Source organism: Topomyia yanbarensis, chromosome 1 (assembly GCF_030247195.1).
Source record: "Topomyia yanbarensis strain Yona2022 chromosome 1, ASM3024719v1, whole genome shotgun sequence".
In the NCBI taxonomy this organism is placed as follows: domain Eukaryota; kingdom Metazoa; phylum Arthropoda; class Insecta; order Diptera; family Culicidae; genus Topomyia; species Topomyia yanbarensis.
Window position 1 is genome coordinate 177,030,411 of NC_080670.1, and position 25,044 is coordinate 177,055,454.

The 25,044-nt window shown below is 42.6% G+C and overlaps 1 protein-coding gene across 4 annotated transcripts in view; it reads left to right on the top strand.

Annotated features, from left to right (window-relative positions):
• LOC131682476 (kinesin-like protein Klp10A) overlaps positions 1 to 23,707 on the top strand; it is a 142,447-nt gene extending 118,740 nt beyond the window's left edge. For all 4 annotated transcript variants that reach the window (XM_058963973.1, XM_058963965.1, XM_058963982.1 and 1 more), the window contains 6 exons: positions 11,518 to 11,612; positions 11,702 to 12,243; positions 12,300 to 12,546; positions 12,608 to 13,264; positions 13,331 to 13,505; positions 21,530 to 23,707. In XM_058963973.1, coding sequence (XP_058819956.1) covers positions 11,518 to 11,612; positions 11,702 to 12,243; positions 12,300 to 12,546; positions 12,608 to 13,264; positions 13,331 to 13,505; positions 21,530 to 21,675 — 1,862 coding nt within the window. In that variant the 3' untranslated portion in view covers positions 21,676 to 23,707. The remainder of the gene's footprint in view (positions 1 to 11,517; positions 11,613 to 11,701; positions 12,244 to 12,299; positions 12,547 to 12,607; positions 13,265 to 13,330; positions 13,506 to 21,529) is intronic.
• The last annotated feature ends 1,337 nt before the right edge of the window (positions 23,708 to 25,044 follow it).

Below are 25,044 nucleotides of genomic sequence, written 5' to 3' on the forward strand. Positions count from 1 at the left end.
AAAGGATTCCAAAAACTGGACCTTCGAGATATACCTTCCCGGGTCATGTAACACTTTGTTTCTCTCTCAAGTTTTATTCACAGAGAGGCAAACAGAGTCACAATACTATACGGTCGGTGTTAAGTCAGACCGGACTAAGTTTCATTTTATGAATTTCGAGAAAAAATAGTTTAATCAGTTTAAAGCTTCTTGGGTGGGCATAGCGTAGTTGGTAAATCGATTGCCTTGTACGCAGCTCACCTGGGTTCGATTCCGCACCGCACATATGTTAGAGGTTGTTCTAAAAAGATTTCCCTAATCCGAAAAAGGGGTGATTGATCATAATGTTAAAACCTCTATAATCAAAATTAAAATGTAAAGTTTGAATCGCTGAATGATTTACTTTATTATTCGGAATGAATTTATTCTATCATTCTTCTTAACATTTCCAAATCTGGCAAAAGTGATGAAGAAATTTTCAATCCCACTTCTTGAGATTCACTTCGCTCCAACTCAACACCGACTGTATGCAATACGTGCAATATTCCCAGACAAAAAATGCGAACGCTGACTCATATGTGAACTAATTAATAATCAATAATAATAATAACAATAGTGACCTTGCCTTTGTGTAGTAATTTGAAACGGAATTGTTTCCCTTGATATGCATTCCCATGTTCCACCACTAGCGACAACAATAATAGAAATGATGATCGAACCACACTAGCTGCTACCATGCTACCATCAACGGATAATAATTGGTTATGGTAAAGGGTGCATTCGTAAAAAAAATAACACAAATTTCATTTATTCATTTACACGGTTAATTTGGAACATATCTGATTTTCCCATTTTTTATCGCATCCATCAAAACGCCCTTCAACTACAGCTCACTTTTTGAATGAATGCGAATTTTTCAATTAGACGAAGTTCCGGCGAATATGCCGGGGGGGGGGGGGTGGTTTACCTTTTTTGTGATACAAGACAGGTGTCGTATCGTTATTACTCGTTTCAAGTGTAATTGCTGGAATTTAGATCATTCGGTCAAACATACAGTTGAATCGTTTAGCTTTGTTATAAATTACCACATCCGTAAATCGCCTGCCAGATTAGAAATTTCTTGGCAAATATTAATATTTTTATGTAAACAATGCTGTTTGAACTAATATGGCCAAAATTTTGAGATTTTTCACTCACACGCATCCAAAAAAGATATCGTGTGCTATTTTACGAATGCACCCTTTAAGTCAACAGCATAAAGTTGAGAATTGATTTTCCCATTATATGTAAAATGTGGTAGAGGGGTAGAAAACTCTACTGACTATATCCTTCGACAGGTTTTATGCAAAACTACTTCCAGTAATTGGCCTGCTCTACTAAACTGACAACCTCACACAGAATGGTTCGATCGAAATAGTACGTCGAGAGTAGCACATAAAGTATTAGGTCAATCTGTACATACTAGAATCAGATTAACGATGTGAAACAGGTTACTTTGGAGATTTTAGACGTTGTTCTTTTAATGCTGTCAACGCCAGCCTGAACACGATCGTTTAAAGTGAACTATTTGAACTAGTTCTTCGTTGAAAATAGCATAATATAAATCAGTCGTCTCATCAGAATGCGACACTAACTTAGTGACAGAACTAAGCCAGCGCCGGATTGAGGCTAGCTCAAAAAAAACAAAACAGAACTAAGGTAGCGCCGGATTTTCTCCTCAGTGAAGAAAAAATATTGTTTACTTAAATTTTCTCCACTAAGTAGAAATATAGAATACAGTAAGCCAAACCAAGTTTCGATTGCATCAATTCTCATCAGTTTAATCAGAACTCCCTTTCTTGCGGGTTTGTTTAGAAACACAAATAGTGTTTTTAAACAAACCCGCAAGAAAGGGAGTTCTGATTAAATTGATGAGAATTGATGCAATCGAAACTTGGTTTGGCTTACTGTATTCTATATTTCTACTTAGTGGAGAAAATTTAAGTAAACAATATTTTTTCTTCACTCAGGAGAAAATCCGGCGCTAGCTTAGTTCTGTTATTATGTTAGTTTCGGATTCTGATGAGACGAAGTCGAAACGCAAACTCCATTACTGATTTAGTTATAGATTTTGTGCTTTTCAAGCGCAAAGATAATTTTAAACATTTTTTTTTCCTCAGTGGAGAAAAATAGTATTTACCCAAATTTTCTCCACTAAGGAGAAATACAGCAAAGTAGCATAATATATTTCAAAATGATGGCTAATTTCGATTCGTATACAACCAAAGTTTGACATTCTCCGGAAGTCAGTAATTCACACATAAATTAAATATATTGAATTGAGTTTTTTGTAATGTTATCTCTTTATTTAACGGTATTCTCGAAACAGTTGAATTGGTACAATGTATTTACTGATTGTTGGTAATTTATTGGTGAATTTCATTTCATATGACTGAAATAAATTTTATTTCTGTTGTAAAGGGTGTTCTTTAGCTTTTTTTCAATGAGATTTTTTCGATGATTAATTTCATTTATAAACTTAGTTGTTATTTGTTCAGTTTTCTTCACCATTTTATCATGGCAAAAATATGCCCTTGAACAAACTCTTTAAAATTTGGTACTTTCAATGCAAAATTACCGTTCGGTTAACCAAACTTATCGCAGTTAGCCGTCAAAAATTATCCCTTCAAGCGAAGCTCAATTTTGGTGGGTGGGATATTAAAGAAACTAAAACTGCCTGTTCAATGTGATGAGCAGCCAGAGAAGATTCCATCCCAATTCAGTTAGTATGTGTACACGAATGATTTATTGGACCAATTTTTCTTCAAACTAAAATGATGCTAGAGCCAACGTCAACATCACTTGCCTCTCCCGGTCACCATCTACGCATTCTCTCCCCTGTCCTTGATACAACTGCTCCTACACCGATTTTGGAAATAATCCCCCCTCTGAATATCTTGACCAAGCATAAGTCTCCGATAAAAAATCAAATTTGTGTTCCGTATTCCTATTTTTAAGATATTTGTAATTTTACCTCTTTGTTAAAACTATTGTCCACCATCTTGTAAATAGAATTGTATCCCTAGTTTTAAAATACCGGTGAAATTTTTCATAAATATTTGTTCCCCCTTTTGTGTACCAAACTATATTGTTAGTTTTAAGATAACTGTAAATATTTCCTAAAAACTATTACTATTAAATTCCTTGTTTTAAAACTTTTCATAAAAAAATTTTTTTTTGCCCCCTCTCTTGTATATAGAATCTTATTTCTAGTCTTAAGATAGCTGTAAAAATTTTCTCTTTCATGAAAAAAAAATTTCAACATTGTAACCTCCTAGTTTTAAAATATCCAAAATGTAAAAACAAAAGAATTTGGCACCGCCAAGCTAACGCATTTGTGCCTGTCAAATAAACGAAATGAATAAAAAAAACATCACTTGCGAGCAGTATCGATACATGGTTGAGGATTGGTTGCTTCTAAATCTTGTTACATAATATTTGGAAGACCTGTTGTTTAAATAAGATTAGGCAACAAGTCATACGGCCGTTGCAACAATCGATTTATTGAAGACGATGTTCGACAGACGAATTCTATCGAAAACCGGCAATGTCCATTGGCTGCTTCGTTCTTTTTTAAAAAGGTTAATGTGACACAGTTCAATACGAGAAAACTTCCGTAGTGAGTATACCGTGGCCTGTCCAGCGTATGCGATCAGTGATTTGCGGTGTTGGGGTATGTATACGAACATCCATCATTTTCCATATGCACGGGAATCATGCTACTGATGTTATTGTATTCGACGTTGTGTTGCATGTTAATCTGAAATGAAGGTTTCTGTCTGGGCCAAACTTCTAGACGCAATCAAAATACAGCTTTTAACATGGTGTAGCTGTACGAAGGTCACTTCCGCGAGGCTAAGGCTTCATTTTAACTTTTACTAGTTGTTTCACCTCCTGAACTGTGGGACATACACGCATTTTCTTCAAGTCAATCGAAATTTTGTTATCCCGACGTACTTTTATTTCTTTTGGCTGACTCATTACACTGCGCAGCCGCGGGCAGCGATAGAATACTGTTTGTGCACTGGATAAGCAACAAAGCGATTAATTGTTTCATTGATGTCTTTAGCGCAGCGATTTTTTTTGCTTCTATTTTCTGCTTCGTTCTTGTGATCTGACGTCCTTGAATTTTTTCATGAATTTACTACCTCTCTTTCATAATATTGTGTAATCTATACATGCTGTAACTTCGGAGTTATTGGAAAATTCTAATTTATATAAAAGTCTTAGTGTTTCGTTGAAAATATGCACGTATTCCTTGTTTTGACGCGAGTCATTTTTTTCCACATGTCCAATGGAAAATAGACAAAGAAAGAATGATCGGAACGATGAGAATGAAGACATGGTGAAACACTGAGAAAAGATATGTCCTCAATCAGGAATCAAACCTGCGCTCTCCCAGACTATAGTTGGGTACGTTAACAACTCCGCCGTCGAGGTACTGTGATGATGTCATCACAGATTCCCAACAGTATCGTGATCACCGCCACAGCCCAAATACCTACTAATGGACCCATCGACCCGCAATGTCTTTTATAAGCAAATCATCACCGGCCACTCTATTCGATCGGCCAAATCTCTTTCGTTATTTATTTATAGCTCCAGTGGCTGCGTTCAGGCTTGATGAGATATTATCACTGCTTGCGTTCTCGAAAGGCAAGTAAGACGGTATAGGTTGGAAAAAAGTTCGACTTCGACATGAATCTTAATATAATCCGTACTAGTACGAGGCGCCAAATCGTGTAGGCGAATTTCCGTCAGTTCAAGCCCATATACATGGGGATCTTGGTTTTGACGTTTTCATATTCGACGTCGTGTTGCATGTTGTTCTAGGATACGAAGCTTTCAGCCTCGGTTAACCCTTTATAAGGCAGTGGCAACTATATTGCCACCTTTTTGTTTCGTTCATAATGCAGGAATATGAAGTGAGAAGTGTTCCAATCTTATGAAATCTAACTGTTAGAAGTCTGGCAACTCTTCTTATTACTTTTTATTGAGATACAGTGAAAAGTGTCAGAATCGTGAACAGTTTTCTGAAAAAAATGCGGTAATTTCCTTTTTCACAATAAAGTAGCTCGATTTTGAAAAAAATACTCTAGACCCTATAAGTTGGCGATGCAAATTTGTTAAAACAACTATTTTTAATCCGAAAATTTGGTTTATGAGTGGTAAAAATTGCAAAGAAAAAAATAAAATGAATAAATGAACGTCTGTAATCTGTGGTCTCATTTTTCAACTTATCCTCAGAATCCAGGGGTTATTTACTGTTAATCAGGTAAAAACCAGTAACCCACCTTCATTTCTTTTTGAATTTCTGATCCAGCTCGATATGTCTTTATATTTGCACCAATCTCGTTGGAAATACATCAAACATTACAAAGACTGGCGTTTTCTAACGTGCGGTGGCAGTATATTTTCAAAACATTTTTTATTACGAAATAAATGTAAATATAATTCTTAACTAAGTGAGAGAACCTTGTTTCAATTAATATAAAATTCATTCATAGCCTCTAGCGCTGGGCCTTATAAAAGGTTAAGGAGTTGAACGTTATTAGTACTACTTGTCTCGTATGATGTAGCTGTATTTGTGAAACTTCTGTAATAACAAGTTCCATTTTCACCGTGATCAACTGTTACACCCTGCGCACTGTAGGTCTAAGACGGGTCTGAGAAAAGTCAATCGCGGTTGTTTTCTCCCTTGTGGCTCACTCATTTCACTCGCAGTTGGGGGTAGCGGAATCTTTCTGTGCCTATATGTTACACCTACACGTTAAAGCGGTGCTGCGCGGGTAGTATTTTTTGTTTGTATGTTCTTCGCACACGGTACGCTTTTAGTTTCTGATCTGTATGAGATGAGGAAGCAGACTAAGGGAGGTATTGTCATTTAAGAGAACAGTTTTTGTAAAAATACAAATCAAGTCTATAGGGTATCTTGTCGTTACAAAATGTTGATTATTAAATCACAATAATGAACTACAAAAATTTTGCCAATGTATTTATTTTAGGAACCTCAGTTCTAAACTGGCTCGGCTAATTTAAATTTTCGGAACATATGAAAACTTACAGTGTTTAGGATAGGCTATGTATAAGACTACGGATGTTACGTTCGCAACGGTTTGTTTGCTTCGGTAACTCTTCACAGTATATAAAAAATTCTCTGGAATTAGTTCAATTTGTATTGTTGACATTGTGTAAGTTACACTAGAAATTGCAACCGTTGCAAAAATGGAGTAGGAAGAGCATCAACGGTGTAAGCATATTTTGCGTAGAAAATCCGGGTCTCCAACCGTGCTATACGCAAGACGTTGGGAGTGGTACGGTAAGTTGTGTTTTGAAATGGTAAAACGAATGTTTGACCGTCGAAAGGATGGAACAAACTACAAGGGGCAGCCTTATGGGGTTGCACGAACTGTAGACGTAGGACTATACTACTGCAAAATATTTATTTTCTTAGTATATTTAGAGTAATAATAAAACAAATATATTTCTTACGTATAGTTTAAGCATAATCAATCAACATCGAATGTTACATATTGAACCAAACCTTCTTGGTTATCAGGTCATTTAATTTGTAGTAGGTGATCGAATCCGATTAAATTTATTTGAGAAGATCTAAAGAAAGAAGACGGAAAATCGTGACTGTCCAAATATCTGGAACTAAATCTTTATAGCACAAAAATTCGAACCGGGGAAGAAAAATCAAATTTTAGACAATATAATCACATTTCATGTATAGCTTTCTAGTTACATTTTGACATTATTGCAACTTTGCTGAGTGGAAATGAATCACGTGAAGTGGAAATGAATCAATGAATTGATCGAACGTAAATAATAAACTTTCGTTGTGCTTTCCATCGATCCGCGTAAATTTTCTGCTACGAAAGTTTTCGTCTTTGCGCAACAAAAGCACAGATTGCTATCATGCAGGATACGCATTAACAAACAGGGATGCCACATTGAAATCTGTGTTTCGGTCAAAAATATATTTTAATCATCTGTGATAACTGAAACAGGAAAAAAAATCTATGATAAATTTCCGAGAAATCTGTGAATAATCACAATATTTTCAAAAATCTGCGAAAATTTTATCAAAATTCCAAAAATCTGCCATCTGTTAAAAAGAATCTGCGATCCAAAATTGTGAAAAAAATCTGTGAATATGGTAACCCTGCTAACAAATTAGTTATATCTACCCACACATTCGCCTCAAACATTGAACCCAAGCGCACAAAGCAAAATGAGTCAACGCTGATGATGGGTAAAGCGAAAGAGACACTATGTTAACCGTGTCTTCAAATGGAGCTCGAATGTACAAGCGATTTTGTGTACGAAGAACGAGCACGGTACTGGGTAGCGGTACCTCCACATCCAGTGTAACGGACTTCTATCTCAGCTACACTGGCTGTGAAAACACACAGCGCAGTGATCTGCTCCGCCTGCCGTTTAACAAGCAACTGAGCTTGTCCGGCCAAATCCGTTCTTTAAATAGTCGACGGTGACGTCATTCATAGAAGCGTAGCGCGCTAGGTACACAAATCTGTCGTGCCGGACTTGGGAAGCGCTATCTTCTGTGAGTAACTGCGCGATATTTTGATTAGGTAGTACATTATTTAAATTGTTAATTCCATGATATCAAAAATCTTTGGGTTTATCTATTGGAATCTATTCTTAGAAATATTTCGGGGCGATATGCGCAAAAAATTTAAAAATTCGTCGTGAGATGACTGAATTATATGCGTTTAAAATTGGACCACCTTTCGTTACATACCATTTTAGTAGAATTTGCAAAGTGCACCCCCATATCGAAAACAAAGACGTAGTCCTACGTCCTAAAGTGGAAAAATTGATCTCCGTATAGTGTGAAGCATCACAGGCGGGTAGCCGAAGCTTTGGAGAGGAGTAGTTCAGTGAGAGACGTGACAAAAAAACTGTATTTCAGCAAAACTTTTGTGCCAGATGCAAACAATAAGTGGAAGAACATCGCAATGAACGGCAGAATGCAGTGGAGAAAACATGGGCGTGTAAGCTCTACACTCAGCAGTCGAAGAAATTTCCCGGGCTCATTTTATTTTTTGCTCGCCATAAGCTGACGTCCCCAAGAAAGTTAAAAGGCAAAAAATGTAGACAGTTTGCCAAAAAAAACATGATTTGGCAGACAATTTGCTCGTGAGGTAAGCGGAGCACCCCGTTTGTGACAACCGGCACGGTCAATGGACAGCTGTACTTGAAAGAATGCCTCCAAACTTCCACTTCTGAGGTCTCACGGCGGCCCTACGCTTGTCTGGCCGGATTCGTCTCGTGCAATTACACGAAAAATTGTTCTGAGGTGGTACAAAGCTAAGGACGTCAATTTCGAGCCATAGGTACTTAATGCCCGAATGCGGTCAATTGAGAAATAACGCGGCCATCATGAAGTAGGTACCCCGGAAGCATCCTAAGGAAGTAAAATCGGAAGCGAAACTGAGGAAAAATGAATTTTCATGCAAAAACAAGTCATCCCAAACGTTGTGAGCAGTGTCAACGGAACATCAAAATTAGTTCCATGTAGTTTAATGGAGGTATTCACACACAACATCAACGGTACGGAACGTTTTAACGTACGGAACGTGTGAATGGGCATACGAGAAACACATTCAACTTATCCTAACGGAACGATAAGGTGATGTTGCGTTCTTTTCCGTTGGCGGAAGCTGATGTATCGTCTGAATCGGGCTTTAAGAGGAAGATATGTACATTTAGATATTTCTATGAAATAGAATAAAACGAACATGGAAATTTTTTAATAATGGCTGTATTATATTCCCTGAAAATAAATGATAAAAATGATCGGTTGAATGGGAGAATTTTGACAAACCTTTTCTTGTGATAAAATTTGATTCCGTACACCCTTTATTATGAGTTTTTTGTTTGCTCAGCTTCTCGTTCAAGTACCACATCTACGACAGTTGTGGCGAGAAAGTAGAACAAGGAATGGGTTTTGTACTGCTTGCTGCTCACAGCGAGTAGAGATGCAGGCGGGTTAGTATCTCCGTGTTGATACAAGCGGGCATGTTTCTCATCAATAGCTCGATCAACACCTGTGCTCCTACAAACGACAAACCCGATCATCCAGATACTGGAATGGAGAGCTTCCACTTAATGACCGAAGCAAAATCATGCGTCAAAATTGCCGGAGAGTTTTGATCTTTGGTGACGTTAGGTGGATTACTACCTAACGTTATATTGTTAAACATCCCGACATAATTGGCGTTGATTGCAGAGCAGTGAGAGAGGTTGTGTCTTTGAAAAGGGAGGCTGTGAGAAAATACTCTTACAAGACAAAGTACGTGGAGCTGGTAGAAAGCGAGGCAGTCCGAACGGTGTTGCTCCGAGATGCAAATCGATGGGGTACGGTACAAGGTTGTCGACAAATTAATATCTGGAATCACTAGTGACATGCGACGACGATGTTGGCCCCGAGGTGAAAAGGTGAATTGCGAATGGGACTTTCCAAAGTCCCGTAGGCTACAGACGTGCGCAAAATTTGCTCTATAAAAATCGCTGATACTCCCTGTTACTCTGTACAGCCATGAGGTATGGGTCTTGAAGGAAGCATAATATTAACAACATGACGTACAATGTTTTTACTAAAACAAAAATTTAAAAAAGAATGTTCGTAGGGTACTAGGAAGACGGGCTAACGAAATTTTTTTGACAGGAGACATAGGGTGTTAAGCCAATTTCGCGTGACATAAGTTTGGAATGGCCTCTAGAAGCTCAACATTTTTTGATGGAAAAATCGTTTTATCGTACTAAACTAGTCTGATACTGGGACTCGCGGATAGATTCAATTAGCCCTTCCCAATTTTTTATGATCAAAGTTACTCTTTTTTATGTTATAAAAATGGCATCACTGTTTGTAGCGTTACCTCAACACAAATTGCACCTGATGTACATGTTCTCATCTGACCTGACAGTGCTCTAGATAACGGGTGCTGCACTCGCCCCAATTAGATACCCTATCATCTGTAACCGTGCATAGGCACGTAATAAGAAACGACCATCGCCATTCCTAAGCACCAACCAGCTGGCGTCCGACGTTCCACTAGCTCACAATTTGCATATCAAATTGGAATCCCGCGGTGTGGCATTGACTTCCGGTTGTCGGAATCGACCCCGGTTCCAGCACCGGGTCCACTCACTACCTACCACCACAACACGGATGAAAGGATTAACCTGACCTGGTACCGTTTTTTTTTTCTAACTTCGAAAGCCACTTTCGTGAGACGAAGGAGAAACTTCCCCACGTGCCATCGCCGCCGCGGCCACCGCGTGCATTGTTTTGCAAAAGTTCGCCAATTTACCTCTTCTTTGCGGTTTCGGCTCCATGCACTCGATGACCATCACCCGTGTTCAGATATCGCCAGCGTAGGTAGGTAGGTGGTAGGTAGCTAGCGAGCGTGAATGCGAATCGCGAAATGAATGAAATCGAAAACTTGTGGCGTGAAGAGGCCCAATTACCTACCGAAAGTTTTATTTCCCATTTCCTACGGTTTTTCTCCGCGCGCCGCTGGGTTTCGCCTGACTGGGACTGGGTTACTGAGGGTAGTCTATTTGTGCCGTTCGTTGTGTCCGGTCCGGTCCGGTCCGATCAGGTGTACCACCACACGCTGGCAAATTTTGACTTTGAAGAAATTTCGTCACTCTGACGTGTAGCTATTGTTTGCGAAATAATGTGACCTTTTCGGTTGTGTGAATTGCATAATTTTCAATCGCGACAAAATGCAGCTTTCGGTTATTCATAAGACTTTACCCAGGGCAGCTACCAGGAGGGATCGTGGTCCGGTACATTGTCGTAAGGAAGTATCCCGAGCGCAGGTAGCAGGTTAGAATGATTCTTGTGACCGGAAAAAACTCTTATATCCTAGGGAACTGAATGAGAGTTGATTCTTAAGAATTATTCACACTACACCGTGCCGTGTACGGGACAGAACGGGGACGGAACCCGTCCGTGGCACTGTTTTGATTCGTTGAATGTATTTCCATATAAGCATTCTCACCAAGTCTGGTGACTCAATGACAAGGGTTTGAGGTATCTGCTAGGAATCAAATCAACAACGATGCACGGAGAAATCACGACCAGGTTCTGCCCCGAACACGTCGGAACGAAGTGGAAATAGCGCATCATGCATGCTTCTTTCATCCTTTCGAGTGTAAACTGACTAAAGGGCCTACCAGTGGTTCAAAACAAATCTAATTGTATGCAGTTTCACTGACACGCGGTTCAAAATGCTTGTAATTTATGTAATCCAACAAAATCGCTTAAAGCATGATCGATTTTTAATATTCGACCAAGTTAATTTATGCCCTTTTCTCTATTTATAATCGATTTATTAAATAGCAAAAAATCGCCTCAGGATACCCTCTCACCCAGCACAGTCACACGCCTACTGAGTTTCCCCAGCATCACTCTAACGACCCTTCGTCCATTGACATTTTGCTTTATTGATCTATTTTCAGGAGCTGCCAGAGCAGCCCGAACCTCACTGGCACCAACCTACACCGGGCAGGACCAGTCCGAAAACATTCCTCCGCAGAAAGCCAAACAGGCAAAGGTAAATTTTACACCTCGAATTTGGAACCTCCCTCCTTTAAATAGTATATTCCCCTCTAAAAAATGGTCTCATCCCACACACAAAAACAGGCACAACCACCAACCAGCCGCATGTCGATGGTTTCCCAGCCGACACCGGCCGCTGTTAGCCAGATCCCTCAGTCCGTCGCAGCGGCAACGACGGCAGCCCAGCTTAGTCAGGCCGCCAGCAACTCGCGGCGATCCTATGTCGTCAAAGAGGTCGAGCGGTTGAAGGAAAATCGGGAAAAACGACGAGCCAAACAGGCCGTCATACGGGAGGAAAAGAATGCCCTCATGAACATGGATCCGGGTAATCCGAACTGGGAACTGGCAGCAATGATCCGCGATTATCAGAGCCAAATCGATTTTCGACCGCTGCTGGATGGGCAGGTCATCGAGGACCATCAGATTACGGTTTGTGTCCGCAAGCGACCCGTAAGTCGGAAGGAGATGATGCGCAAGGAACTGGATGTGATTTGTGTGCCTACGAAAGATACGTTGATAGTTCACGAACCCAAAACTAAGGTTGATTTGACCAAGTTTTTGGAGAACCACAATTTTCGATTCGATTACGCTTTCGATGATTCCTGCAGCAATGAGTTGGTTTACAAGTAAGTGTGAGAATGAAATTTTAAGAAGAATTGATGTGAAACTACCTCTATTTTAGATACACCGCCAAACCGTTGGTCCAAACGATTTTCGAAGGTGGCATGGCCACCTGTTTCGCCTACGGTCAAACCGGTTCCGGCAAAACACACACGATGGGAGGTGATTTCAATGGGAAGGTACAGGACTGCAAAAACGGTATCTACGCTATGGCGGCCAAGGACGTTTTCGCCTATCTAAATAGCGCAAAGTACAGCCATCTTAATCTAGTGGTATCGGCGAGTTTCTTCGAGATCTACAGTGGAAAGGTGAGTAAAAATAGATCCCCTATCTCTGTGCGTAATTCATAAAATTCTACCCTTTCCGCAGGTATTCGATCTTCTATCGGACAAGCAGAAACTTCGCGTCCTCGAGGACGGCAAGCAGCAGGTGCAGGTCGTCGGGCTCACCGAGAAGGTGGTCGATTCCGTCGAGGAGGTTCTCGGTATAATCAACCACGGCAACAGCACCCGTACCTCGGGTCAAACATCGGCCAATGCCAACTCTTCGCGGTCCCATGCCGTATTTCAACTGGTGGTTCGACCGAGCGGTTCCACCAAAATTCACGGCAAATTCTCCTTCATCGATTTGGCCGGTAACGAGCGGGGAGCGGACACATCTTCCGCCAACAGACAGACCCGTATGGAAGGGGCCGAGATTAACAAATCGCTGCTAGCGCTGAAGGAGTGCATCCGAGCGCTGGGCAAGCAGAATGCTCATCTGCCGTTCCGTGTCAGCAAGCTGACGCAGGTACTGCGAGATTCCTTCATTGGAGAGAAAAGTCGAACCTGTATGATTGCGATGATTTCGCCGGGACTGAGCTCGTGTGAGCACACGCTGAATACGCTGCGGTATGCGAACCGCGTCAAGGAACTGGTTGCCATTGATCCGTCCGAGCGATCGGACGATGTTGAACCGATGGAAAGTGATGAGCCAAAGAATGGGGTCCTAACGGAGAATGATTTGGCCCAGCTGCGGTCGTTGAATGTGAGTTGGTGCATTTTTTGGGACCTCTGGGTGGGCTGATAATTATCATTCTTTTTTTTATTTCAGGAACACGATATGTCGGTTGAGTTGTACAACCAGCACGCGGCCATTTCGGACCTGCAGCAAACGGAGGAGGAAGTTGTGGATCATCATCAGAAGGTGAACGAATTCCTGATGAAGTTTTTGCCCGAATCTCGGGAGCTTTACAAACAGACCAACTACGTGGACTACGATCAGGACGGTGAGTGATTGCTTTGAACGGGTCTGGGTCTTTTGGCATAAGGTCATTTAGCATAACGGACATTTGGTATAACGTTTATCTAGCATAATAGTTATTTGGCATAATTTTGAGAATTGATTACGCTGCAGGTCATTTAGTATAAATTATTTTATCTTCAGGATAACGGTCATTTGGCATCATTTCCAATTTTGCGTAATGGGAGGGTCATTTTGCATAACGGACATTTAGCATAATTTTGAGAAGAGATCATACTAGAGGTCATTTGCCATTTTTTTATCTAAAGGGAAACAGAGAAGAAGGGCATGGTACCTCCCGCTGAGAGCGGTAATAAACTCTAAGAAAACAGGAAATGTCCACGCCATTTGGAATACAGCAGCCAAGGTTGATGAAGTCTCAATCAACAGCACTCTTCTCATAAGTCCGGATTAACTCTCGTCACTTTCAGCAGTACTATTCCGCTTTCGATAGTATGGGGTGGCGGTCAGCTCGGATATTCAGGAAATGTTCCACCAAATCCGTATCCGAGAGGAAGATTAGAATTCTCAGCGCTTCTTGTGGTGTGCTTGTCCATCCGAGATACCTACAATCTACTTGATGGATGTCACTACCTTCGCGAGCACCTGTTCGCCAGCTTCGGTACAATTCGTCAAAAACCGGAACGCGGTACAACACGCTGAGCTGTTTCCTGTGGCATCGAAAGCAAATCATTACGTCGATGATTACCTGTCGAGTTTCGGATTCGCAGAGGATACGGCAAAAGTAGTAAGCGACGTGCGATACATTCACGACCAAGGCGGTCAAATAGCAGCACGGTCCTCGAGCAACTGGGTTAAGTATCAGGCGGAACTGACAAGCAGCTGAGCCTGATCGACGGGGCGAAAACCGAGAGAGTGCTTTGGAGTTTATCATCCGATGAACTAAGTTTCTCTACCCAAATGAGTGACAAGGTAGAAACGCTGATTTGCATGGCAACCCGACCGACGAAGATGCAGATTCTACGCTGAGTCATGACTGTTTGATCCGCTGGGGTTGCTGTCGCCGTTCATCATCCACCGATTAGGACAAACAAGTAGGGTTGATCGAGATGATCGACTATATCGCGGAGATCCGAATTCCCAGACGCCACGAGAAGGACCTACCACAGGGCTCACGTACGTGACCAGGCGAACGGTGGTCAAAATTCTTCAAGGAAAACCTCGACGTCCCAGTTTCCAAGACGATTTTCTGAACCGATTCCAAAATAGCGCTCCTGGATTAATGCCGACCCTCGAAACTATCATTAGTTCGTGCCCCTGTAGAGCGCGTTAGATACTTGAGAATACTTCGGTAGGCGAATGGCGATGGGTGCCTTCCAAATCCAATCCGGCGGACGAAGAAACGAAATGGGGCAGTGGACCGTACTTCAACCACGACAGCAAATGGTTCCAAGAACCGCACTTTCTGAGTCTTCCGGAAGCAGATTGGACCTGTCGCAAAGAACCAGTCACGGTTACTTACCTTACCTTATCGTTCAGAAGCCGTCTCCACTCGACTCGGTCCATTGCTGCTTGTCGCCAGCCTCGCAGTCTTCGAAGCGTCCGTAGGTCGTCCTCTATCTGGTCGATCCACCGTGCTCGCTCCGTCTTATTGTTCCTGTAGGGTCGCCCTCAAGAATCTTCTTCACCGGATCGTCGTCTGACATACTTACGACGTGTCTAGCCCACCGCAAACGTCCTATTTTTGCGGTATGCGCGATGGATGGTTCTTCCAGCAGCTGATGCAACTCATGGTTCATTCGCCTGCGCCACGTTCCGTCTTCCATCTGTACGCCACCATAGATGGTACGCAACACCTTTCGTTCGAAAACTCCAAGTCCATGTATCGTGACCGTAGAGGACCACCGGTCTAAACAGCGTCTTGTAGATAATCAACTTCGTGCGGCGGCGTATTTTGTTCGACCGGAGCGTCCTCCGGAGTCCAAAGTAGGCACGATTTCCCGCCAAGATCCGTCATTGTCGGCGGTTACCAGTGATCCCAAATACACGAATTCGTCGACCATCTCAATTTCGTCACCGTCAATCCGAACTCGGGATGGGATGTTCACATTGTCGTCTCGAGAACCTCTTCCTCTCATGTATTTTGTCTTCGAAACGTTGATGACAAGTCCAATCCTGCTGTGGTCAATGTCGTCGGCGAAGCCAAGAAGCTGGACGGACTTCCTGAAGATCGTGCCACTCGTGTCTATCCCCGCTTTCCTTATTACACCTTCTAACGCAACGTTGAACAGCAGGGATGATAGACTATCACCTTGCCGTAACCCTCTTCGAGATTCAAAGGGACTCGAGAGTGTCCCTGATACTCAAACAACGCACATCACCCGATCCATCGTCGCTTTGACTAATCGTGTTAGCTTATTCGGAAAACCGTACTCGTGCATTATCTGCCATAGCTGATCTCGATCGATTGTGTCATATACCGATTTGAAATCGATGAACATTAATGTGTGGGCACGTTGTATACGCAGCACTTCTGCAGAACCTACCAAATCGCGAATATTTTATCCGTGGTGGCGCGGAAACCCATGAATCCCACTTGGTAGCGCCCCACGAACTCCCTTGCAATTGGTGACAATCGGCGGCAACGAATTTGGGAGAGGACCTTGTAGGCGGTGCTAAGCAGTGTGATCGCGCGGTAGTTGCAGCAATCCAACTTGTCACCCTTTTTGTAGATTGGGCAAACGACACCCTCCGGAAGTCTCCTCCTCCCAAATTTTGTCGATTATCCAGTGCAGCGCTCTAGCCAGTGTTTCACCACCGCGTTTTAATAGCTCGCTAAGTAGTTGATCTACACCGGCAGCTTTGCTGTTTTTCATCCGACCGATCTCCTCCTTGACTTTTTGGAGATCAGGGGCCGGCAGACTATCGTCTACTGCGCGTGCTCCAAGAGCCGTTGCTATACCGCCTTCGTCTTCTGCTGCTTCACTGTTGAGGTGCTCGTCATAGTACTGCTTTCACCTCTTAATCACCTCACACTCGTTCGTAAGAAAGTTGCCGTCTAAGTCCCTGCACATGTCGGCTTGCGGAACGTAGCCTTTGCGCGAACTGTTCAGCTTCTCGTAGAACTTCCGCTTGGCGATCTCGTTCCTCCTGTTGGCGCTTCTTTCTCCGGACGACCGAGGTTTGCCTGTTCTGTGCTTGTTTGTATCGCTCCACATTCTGTTCCGTTCCGCGCTGCAGCATCCTCGCCCGTGCTGCATTCTTCTCCTCTATTAACTGCTTACATTCGTCATCGAACCAGTCGTTTCCTCGATTCGGAATCGCTGCACCTAGTGTCGCTATAGCAGGACTTCCTATGGCGGAACGGATTTCCCTCCAGCCATCTTCAAGAGTAGCTGCGCCCAGCTGTTCTTCCGTGGGTAGTGTTGCTTTCAGCCACTGTGCGTAGTCTTGGGAAACCCCGGCGTCCCGAAGTTCGTCGTGGCGTCTGACTTTGACGAGTGTTGTACAGCGTCGAGAGTTTTGAGCGTATTCATACTGCAACTAGGTAATGGGCCGAATCTATATTCGTACTGCGGTAGATACGAACGTTGGTGATATCGGAAAAGAATCGCCCGTCGATTAGAACGTCATCGATTTGGTTTTCGGTGCGTTGGTCAGGTGATCTCCAGGTGGATATCTTTGCGCGGGAAGAAGGTATTTCGGGACTACCATGCCACGGGAGGCTGCGAAGTTCACGCATTCGATACGGTGTGTAAGCTGTTTGGCTCGATTACTGGTCTAAACATTACCTCCCGTCCTACCTGAGCGTTTATATCACCGATGACGATTTTCACGTCCTGTTGCGAACCGCCGTCGTACACCTCCTCCAGCTTCGCGTAGAACCCTCCCTTCTCGTCGTAGGATCTCCAATCCTGTGGCAGCATATGTTTATGATACTGTGGTTGAAGAAACGGCCTTTGATCCCCAACTTACACATCCTTGCTTTAATCGGAGTCCATCCAATCACGCGTTGACGCATCCTACCCAGCACTACGAAGCCGGTTCCCAGCTCGTTCGTGGTGCCACAACTCTGGTAGAAAGTAGCCGCCCAATGCCCGCTTTTCCATACCTTTTGTCCTGTCAAGCAAAGTTCCTGCAGTGCTACGACTTCAAAATTGCGTGGTTGGAGTTCATCGTAGATCATCCTGTCGAAAGCTGGAAAGCAGAGTGACCTGCAGTTCCACGTTCCGAGTTTTCACTCGTAGTCCTTATTTCGTCGCGTAGTTCTTTGCCGATTGTTCCGATTCGTATTTTCTTCTGCATTGTTTTTTCGGGGCGGCTTGTTGGGCCTTCCCCAACCCCCTGTCTCGCCGGAGGACCATCGTATTAGCTCTGTTTAGAGTCCCACGCTGACACGTGGACGATACATTAGCCGCCCCTAACACGGAGAACAGATGCTGTTTTGAGCCGCCCCTATCGTGGGCAACAGACTCTCGGATGGACTCACCCACCGAAAAGAGGAGCCCGCCCTTCCCTGTCGGCATACGACCATGGTCCCACCGGGGTTGGTTACCCGATCTTTCGTATGGTTACTCGTACCCTAGCTGGTACCGCGGGGAGGAAGATATAGGAGTTACTGGACAAGAGGCTAAGGACCACTGTGGCGAACCACAGGTCTATATTACGTATTGCCCAGTCATTTACCACGATTACCACGGAAGAAATGCACACATCGATCCTACATCACGGTTCAACGATTGAGTTCGATCGATTCTCTTCCTGGAACAGGTTGCAACGTGCGACCGCATACGCTACGATATAGTGGGCAGTTGCATCAGTCGTAGCTGAAGAAACCATCTTCAAGTTGGTGCAACGTGAACACTCCCCGGACGAAGTTGCAGAGCGCCCAGTGAGACCGGTCAGGAAGTTATCGGGATAAGCAGTTCTATCTACCAAGTGATGCCGAAGTTGGATAAGAAGGGTTTGCTGCGTGAACAGGGTCGAATCGCGGCAGTTAAGAACGTCGCCACAACGTGCACCATCCCGTGATTCTACCAAGAACACATCGCGTCACAGAACTTGTGGTGCATCGATTCCCCACAATTTTCGCCATGACAATGCCGAAAGTGAAGAAAGTGGTGTGGGTTACGAATGAATCTTAAATATATGCTGTATCGTATTGTGAACATCTACGGTATCACGCAACGCGAGTGCCTACACGTGGAGTTCATCATAGTAGCCTTTGACATTGCCTCTTTGACCTTTGAGCCTACAGGTAAGACGCACGATAATATATCGTGCTGGGCAATTCCTTTTCGAGTCTGGAGTATATATAATAGATAAAAGTGGACAGAGGATGTTCGAAATACGACGTACCCGACCCATGATCCCTTCAATGGCACCGCTGCCACCTGCCCGCTTAGCCCATCACGAGCGAGCTTTCACTTACACAGGGGTGGATTACTTTGGACCACTGCTGGTGAAGTTAGGGCGATCCAATGTAATGCCGTACACCTAGAAATCTTGTGCACTTCGCGCGTCCGGGCGCGGGCCACCTGCCGAGTTTTTAAGCGACAACGGAACGAATTTCCAAGGAGCCGATCGAGCACCCCAGCACCCGCTAAGCCAGGGACTATCCGCAACTTTCACCAGTGCCAACACAAAGTGGAACTTCATACCACCAGGAGCACCACACATGGGCGGAGTGTGCAAATGACTAGTACAGCCCGTTAAAGTTGCAATATTAGAAGCGTATTCCCAGGGGAAGCTTGACGACGAGGGGTTGCAAGCGTTGGTCGTGGAGACTGAAAGTGTCGTAAACTCAAGGCCTCTGGCGTATCTACCACTGGAGAGTGAGGAGACCGTGGCCCTCACCCAGTACCACTTCCTGTTGTTAAGTTCGTACGGAATGAAGCAAACAAGCGACAAAAATGCAGGACGGAGACAGTCCAGTGAATCAGTTCGGCGACAAACTCTGGGGGATTCCTGGGAGCCCATCCAGCATCCGTTAGATGTCTTCTGGTTGCAGGAATATCTGCCGGTGATTCGCCGATAACCGAAATGGTTCAGCGAGACAACATAACTCGAACCAGGTGACCTAGTGATGGTTGCGGAGCCGACGAGACGGAGTGACTGGCAGCGAGGGCGAATAGTGCGCCGGAAGCAGCATGCGGCGGCAGAAATTGACGAGCGGACGTGAAGATAGGCGACAAGACCTGTGTTCGACAGGTGACGCGGTTGGCTTTGCTCGACGCTAGGGAGAGTGGAGCTCCGGGAGGCTCCGTACTACACTCAGGGGAGACTGTCGTCGAGCTGGCAACACTGGCTTACAAAGGTAGGTGACAGACGTCATTTGATCTCCGTCACCGAATTGTCAACGGCAAAACCGCGTGTTACAGCAATCGGTCTATTACACAATGGCCGTGAATGGAAACAGGAATTAACCTGGAAAGTGCCGAAAATTAAACAAATTGAAAATTAAAATAATGGAAGTAAAGTAGAGCTTAGTAAAGAGTAGAAAGCGAATTTAGGAGTAAATTTTAGAATGAGATAGAACTGAGTTAATTGTGCTGTGTTGGAAAGAAACTAAATATATTTGTAATTATTAAAATGTTCAATTTAACCAGTTTAGCTTGCAGACGAAGATAACCCCTAGGAATAGCCCACCAAATTGTAAGGTATATTTAAGATATTAAAACGCTCACTAATTTCGAATTATAAGGGGCCATTTATAAATTACGTATCACTTTTAGGGGGAAGGGGGTACGATAAGTTGTGACATATGGGGGAGGGGAAGAAAGCTAGATCGTTACGTAACATGTTTTTACTGAGCAAAATAGATTGTTTCCATAGATTTGTTACGTAATAGGTAATTTGTTACATGGCGGAGGGGAGAGATAATCTTAGGAAATTTCTACGTTACGCAATTTATGAATGGTCCCTAAGTTCAGTTGAAGTTAAATTAAAACGATTACGCCGTCAAAACGACCATTTTCCTTCGCCTTGCAATCTCGACATTTGGCGATGTCCAGACATGGTACAGGATCGAACGGTATATAATTCGAAAGAACAGCTCATGATATAAAAAAGGGTCATAGATATAATTTTAATTATTGATCTGCTGTATGGAAAGCTAAAACTCACTGGCAATCATAATAATGATAATCAAAACAAAACATACGCCTGGTGGATCGCAGTTCTAGTGCGCCTTGTCAACAAAAACCTGCAAAATCTGCACTATACTCTAACGTAAGTCATAAAGAAACATTCCAAAATTGCAAAAATGAGCCAGCGCAAGAATTTCTAAAACTCAAGGGAACTGCTCGACTATAATCAATATCAGGTAATGGAAAATAACACATTATTACATGGGTGCCGGAATAGATTAGCGCCGACTTGATGCAAATCTCTAAAACTAAAACTCACAATTTTCAATCGAACGACTGGTCAAACGTGTTGTCCCGTCCGAGCAGAAGTTCTGTTTATGCCGATAAGACACAGTGAAGCCGAAACTTGTCTTGGCTTAGCAAGCCTATGCGAAAGCACTATGCTATATTTCACCCTAAAGAGAACAAAATTGGTAAACACCTTTATTATTATTAAATTAGTTATTGGAGAGGCGTTTCGAGTTCCTCTCATCCAAATCCGACACTAACTTAATGACGGGACTAACACATTATTAATATTGCTTAGTGCAGTCTTAACATTATGGCTTATTCGCTGATAATCTACACATTCGTCTGTTATGTCAAATGACCTCCGGTGAGATCAGTTAGCAAAAGTATGCGAAATGTCCGTCATGCCACATGACCGTTTTCCAGGATCTAAAAATAATTATGCCAAATGTCCGTTATGCCAAATAACCTGCAGAATGATCACTTTTCAAATTTATGCCAAATGTCCATTACGTAGAATGTCCTTTATGCTCAACGTCCATTATGCCAAAAGGCCCGCTCCCCCTCTCCCTTGAACGTGTAACTTCTAATAGAGTCATTTCTGATAACATTTGGGCATTAAATTTCTTTAATAATGTTATATTTCTCCCCAAAACAAACCTACCCTTTTCAGCATACTGCAAACGTGGCGAGGAACTGTTCACCCAGCTGGCGGAGATTGCGACCACCTGCAAGGATCTGATGTCGGAGTTCCGCGCCAAGCTGGCCAAGGAGGAGATGCTGTCGCACAAGATTAACCCCGAACGAAAGTATAAGTAGTAAGCCCAATGGAACTAACAACAGTGCAGCGCTTGTCGTCCGTGCGTGTGTATGTGTGTGTGTGCGTACCTTTCTGTGGTTGGTTCTTTTTTCTGTTTTTGTTTTCTGATGGTTGGTGCAACAAACCGATGCGCCCTCCCCCGGCAGCTGTGCTCCCAACTTGATCTGCTTGTACCGTTTCGGCGACGGCGGGTTTATATCTCTGAACAGGAAAATGTTGAAAAATTGTTACGAAAAATAAAACCACAAAACAAAACGCGCTATAACGGCAGTACTGATGAACCAAGACAAGGAAGTCGTGTAGTAGAGGAAGACGAAAACAAAGGATTTTTTGCGGGGAATGCAAAGAATATTTATTTATTTAACATTTTCGTGTCAGTTTTATGTCTTTTTTTACACTAATACCGCACTACTGATGAATAGAATAAATTAAAAGCAAGTTACGTTACGAGAAAGCGATGATTCTGAACCGATGTTGATGAGTGTATGTAAAGGAAGGAGAGACAGTCCTAACACAGAGCAAAACTATTTTACCGATAGTTCTAGTGGCTTAGAAAACGAAGAAAACCAACAAGACATTTAATCCAATATAAGAAGAAAACTATATCATTAAAACACATATTTTGCTTGTGCGAAACACTACAAATTCATTCCCTCTCTTCTCCGCAGTAGTAGAAAAAACCGTTGAGTAGACTGGCAACATGACCAACTTATAATTGTTAAGTATGCAAACTAATTGACCTATTGCTAACTCTCTTGTTGAAATGAAAAACTGCTCCCCGCCGCCCCTGAAACATTACACTTTTTCCTGCTGCTTTTTCCGTCGTCACTAGGTGTTAAAGGTATTGTTGTTTGATTTTCTTTCTCGAATAATCTACCAAATCCTTTTCGAAATCGAAAGATGAACCGTGGTAATTTGGGCAACGCACAGCTCAAGCATGGGTCTGGAGCTTGCCCATCAACCAACGAGTAAGCGTATTTTCTGCTCATTGATTCCCTAGTACTTATTCAAGTAGTCTAACCGTATCCAACAATGAGAGACTCCCTTTAGTTACTTTCTCTTTTGATAATTACGGCGCCATTACAAAACTTTTCAATTATTTTTATTACTACATATCGAATGATGATTATTTTGGCTTTGCACATGTGTCATGCAACGTGTTAACCCTCCGGAAGTCGCACAACCGCTGGTGCGCTAAGAGTGTTTCGCCAGATTTCTAGAGCGGCGTGCAATCAGTGCACTTGCGTGAGTGAAGGAAGGTTTAGGGACAACCGTTAGAAAAGACTGAATAATTTACAGAAGAAAAAGTAAATAACGAGAGTCGTTCATTGTTACACACGTATATTTGAAAAAGTTCTCAGGAATTATATATCGACCGCAAAACCTAGTGACGATGGAGAAAAGTGACTTTAGAATTAAAAAAAAACTGCTTGCAGAGAGAAGGATGGAAATGATTGAAATTTAAATGTAGATAGTAATAGCTTATATGAATGAATAACAAAATAAAACAAGTAAAAGACGACACTAAACAAAGCAGAAACAAGTTTACTATTAGTCGGAAGAAAAGTAGAAATTATCTAAGGAATTTCGTTTGTTTTTCTTTTCCTGCCTAGAGATTATTTTTTGTCCGAGTGTATGATCAAAAATTTTTAAGCAAACAGGCAGTTAATATGCATGCTAATTAAGTTTATCGTTCTTTCACACGATTCTACGATGTTTTAATACGATAACATCGATAGGCCGGTAGATTTTTCTTTTATTAGCTTCGTTTCCTCTCTTGTAGCTTGCATATGTAAACAAAACACAACAACACACAAAGTTCTAGTAGACACAAATCTTGAACGATGAACCCGGCACCACTGACAAGTCTAAGAACGAGCCGGCGAATCGGATGATTTAAAAAAAATGAAGATTTTCGCAATTATTGCAGTTTATACAGTGATTATTTCATTAACCTTGTTTTTTATAATGATTCAATGATCCCTTTTTTACTCATCTCAAAATGGTAACAATCAAAATTAACTGAAGAAAGGAGCGATTTCTGCTTTCCTGAGGTCAAATATCACATCCCGAATTACGATTTCTAATGTCTTTCTCGTCACACCTATGTCCGCGTACCCGATTTTCCATGAGTGCGTATGGCATCTCAGAGGCCCATATTCCATGTGGCTCAGGAATACATTCATCCTTACGAACGAACGACGTAAACGTGTTCGCAAGAAGTGGAAAAACTGGCGAGATCGCCAGCATCGAAACAGGTGGTCACTTTCAGTTCGAGTAATGACAAGCGTCAAGAAGAGCAACAGGAGCTCCAAGGAATGGTAGAATTTGTGCTAAGGAAAATGTTTCTACAAGAATCCTATAGTAGCACACCCCAAGAAGAATTGCAACTTGGGACAACCACCATGACGAAGTTTAAAACTAATAGTTAAGAGACAATTTGGTTTACACTAGAATAAATGAAGCAACTAGTGGCGGGTATCAATTCCACCATGATCGCCGTCGAACGTGAACTATTATAGTTATAATAATTATAATATTACATATAATATTACACTACAGACGCAAGCTGAGAATGCAGAAATAATCGATATATAAGGCCAAAGATAGAGAAGAGAAGTTTCGGAGGAAGCACAGGATACGCCAAAATCCTCGTTCGAAAAGGAAGACGTCTGGAGAGGACGAAGAGGAACCGAAGACCAAGAAGACGGTTGGTGCACTGTCGCGAAGCATAACGGGGAGTCCAAGGCACAGAAGGAAAGATGAAAGACTTTATTGGGTTCAACTTCCGATGGTAAGAAATAATGTGACATTTATTTATGCTTAACGTCAAGTTCGACGAACACCACGCAACGAGTGTATCCAGAATGCACTGAAGTTCCAAACAGTCCAGCATGTCTTTAATTACCTTGAATAATTTCGTGTCGTCAGCATACAATAAACGGCAGTTGGGTGGCAGTAACAAAGCAACATCATTAATGAATATTGAAAACTGAAGCGGTCCCAAGTTGCTGACTTGTGGAACTCCAGAGTCCAGGTTCAGCGGTGGATGATCCTATTTTCACGCAGTTAAGTTCTGTGGTCAACTCTATCGCAAGCAGCCTTGAGGTCCAAGTAGATGGCATCGATTTGATTACCGGCACCCATGCTGTGCTAACAGAGTGATGGGAATTGAACTAGATTTTTTGCGACTGATCGTTTAGGGAAGAATTCATGCTATTCGGTGTCGATGTAATTTTTACAACAGGCGAAAAATGCATTGTTTATTAAGATCTCGAACAATTTCGAGTAGGCGCATAAGCGCATGATACCTAAATAGTTGGACACATTTTCTTTATCTTTTTGTGAATTGGAATAAGGTAAGAGAC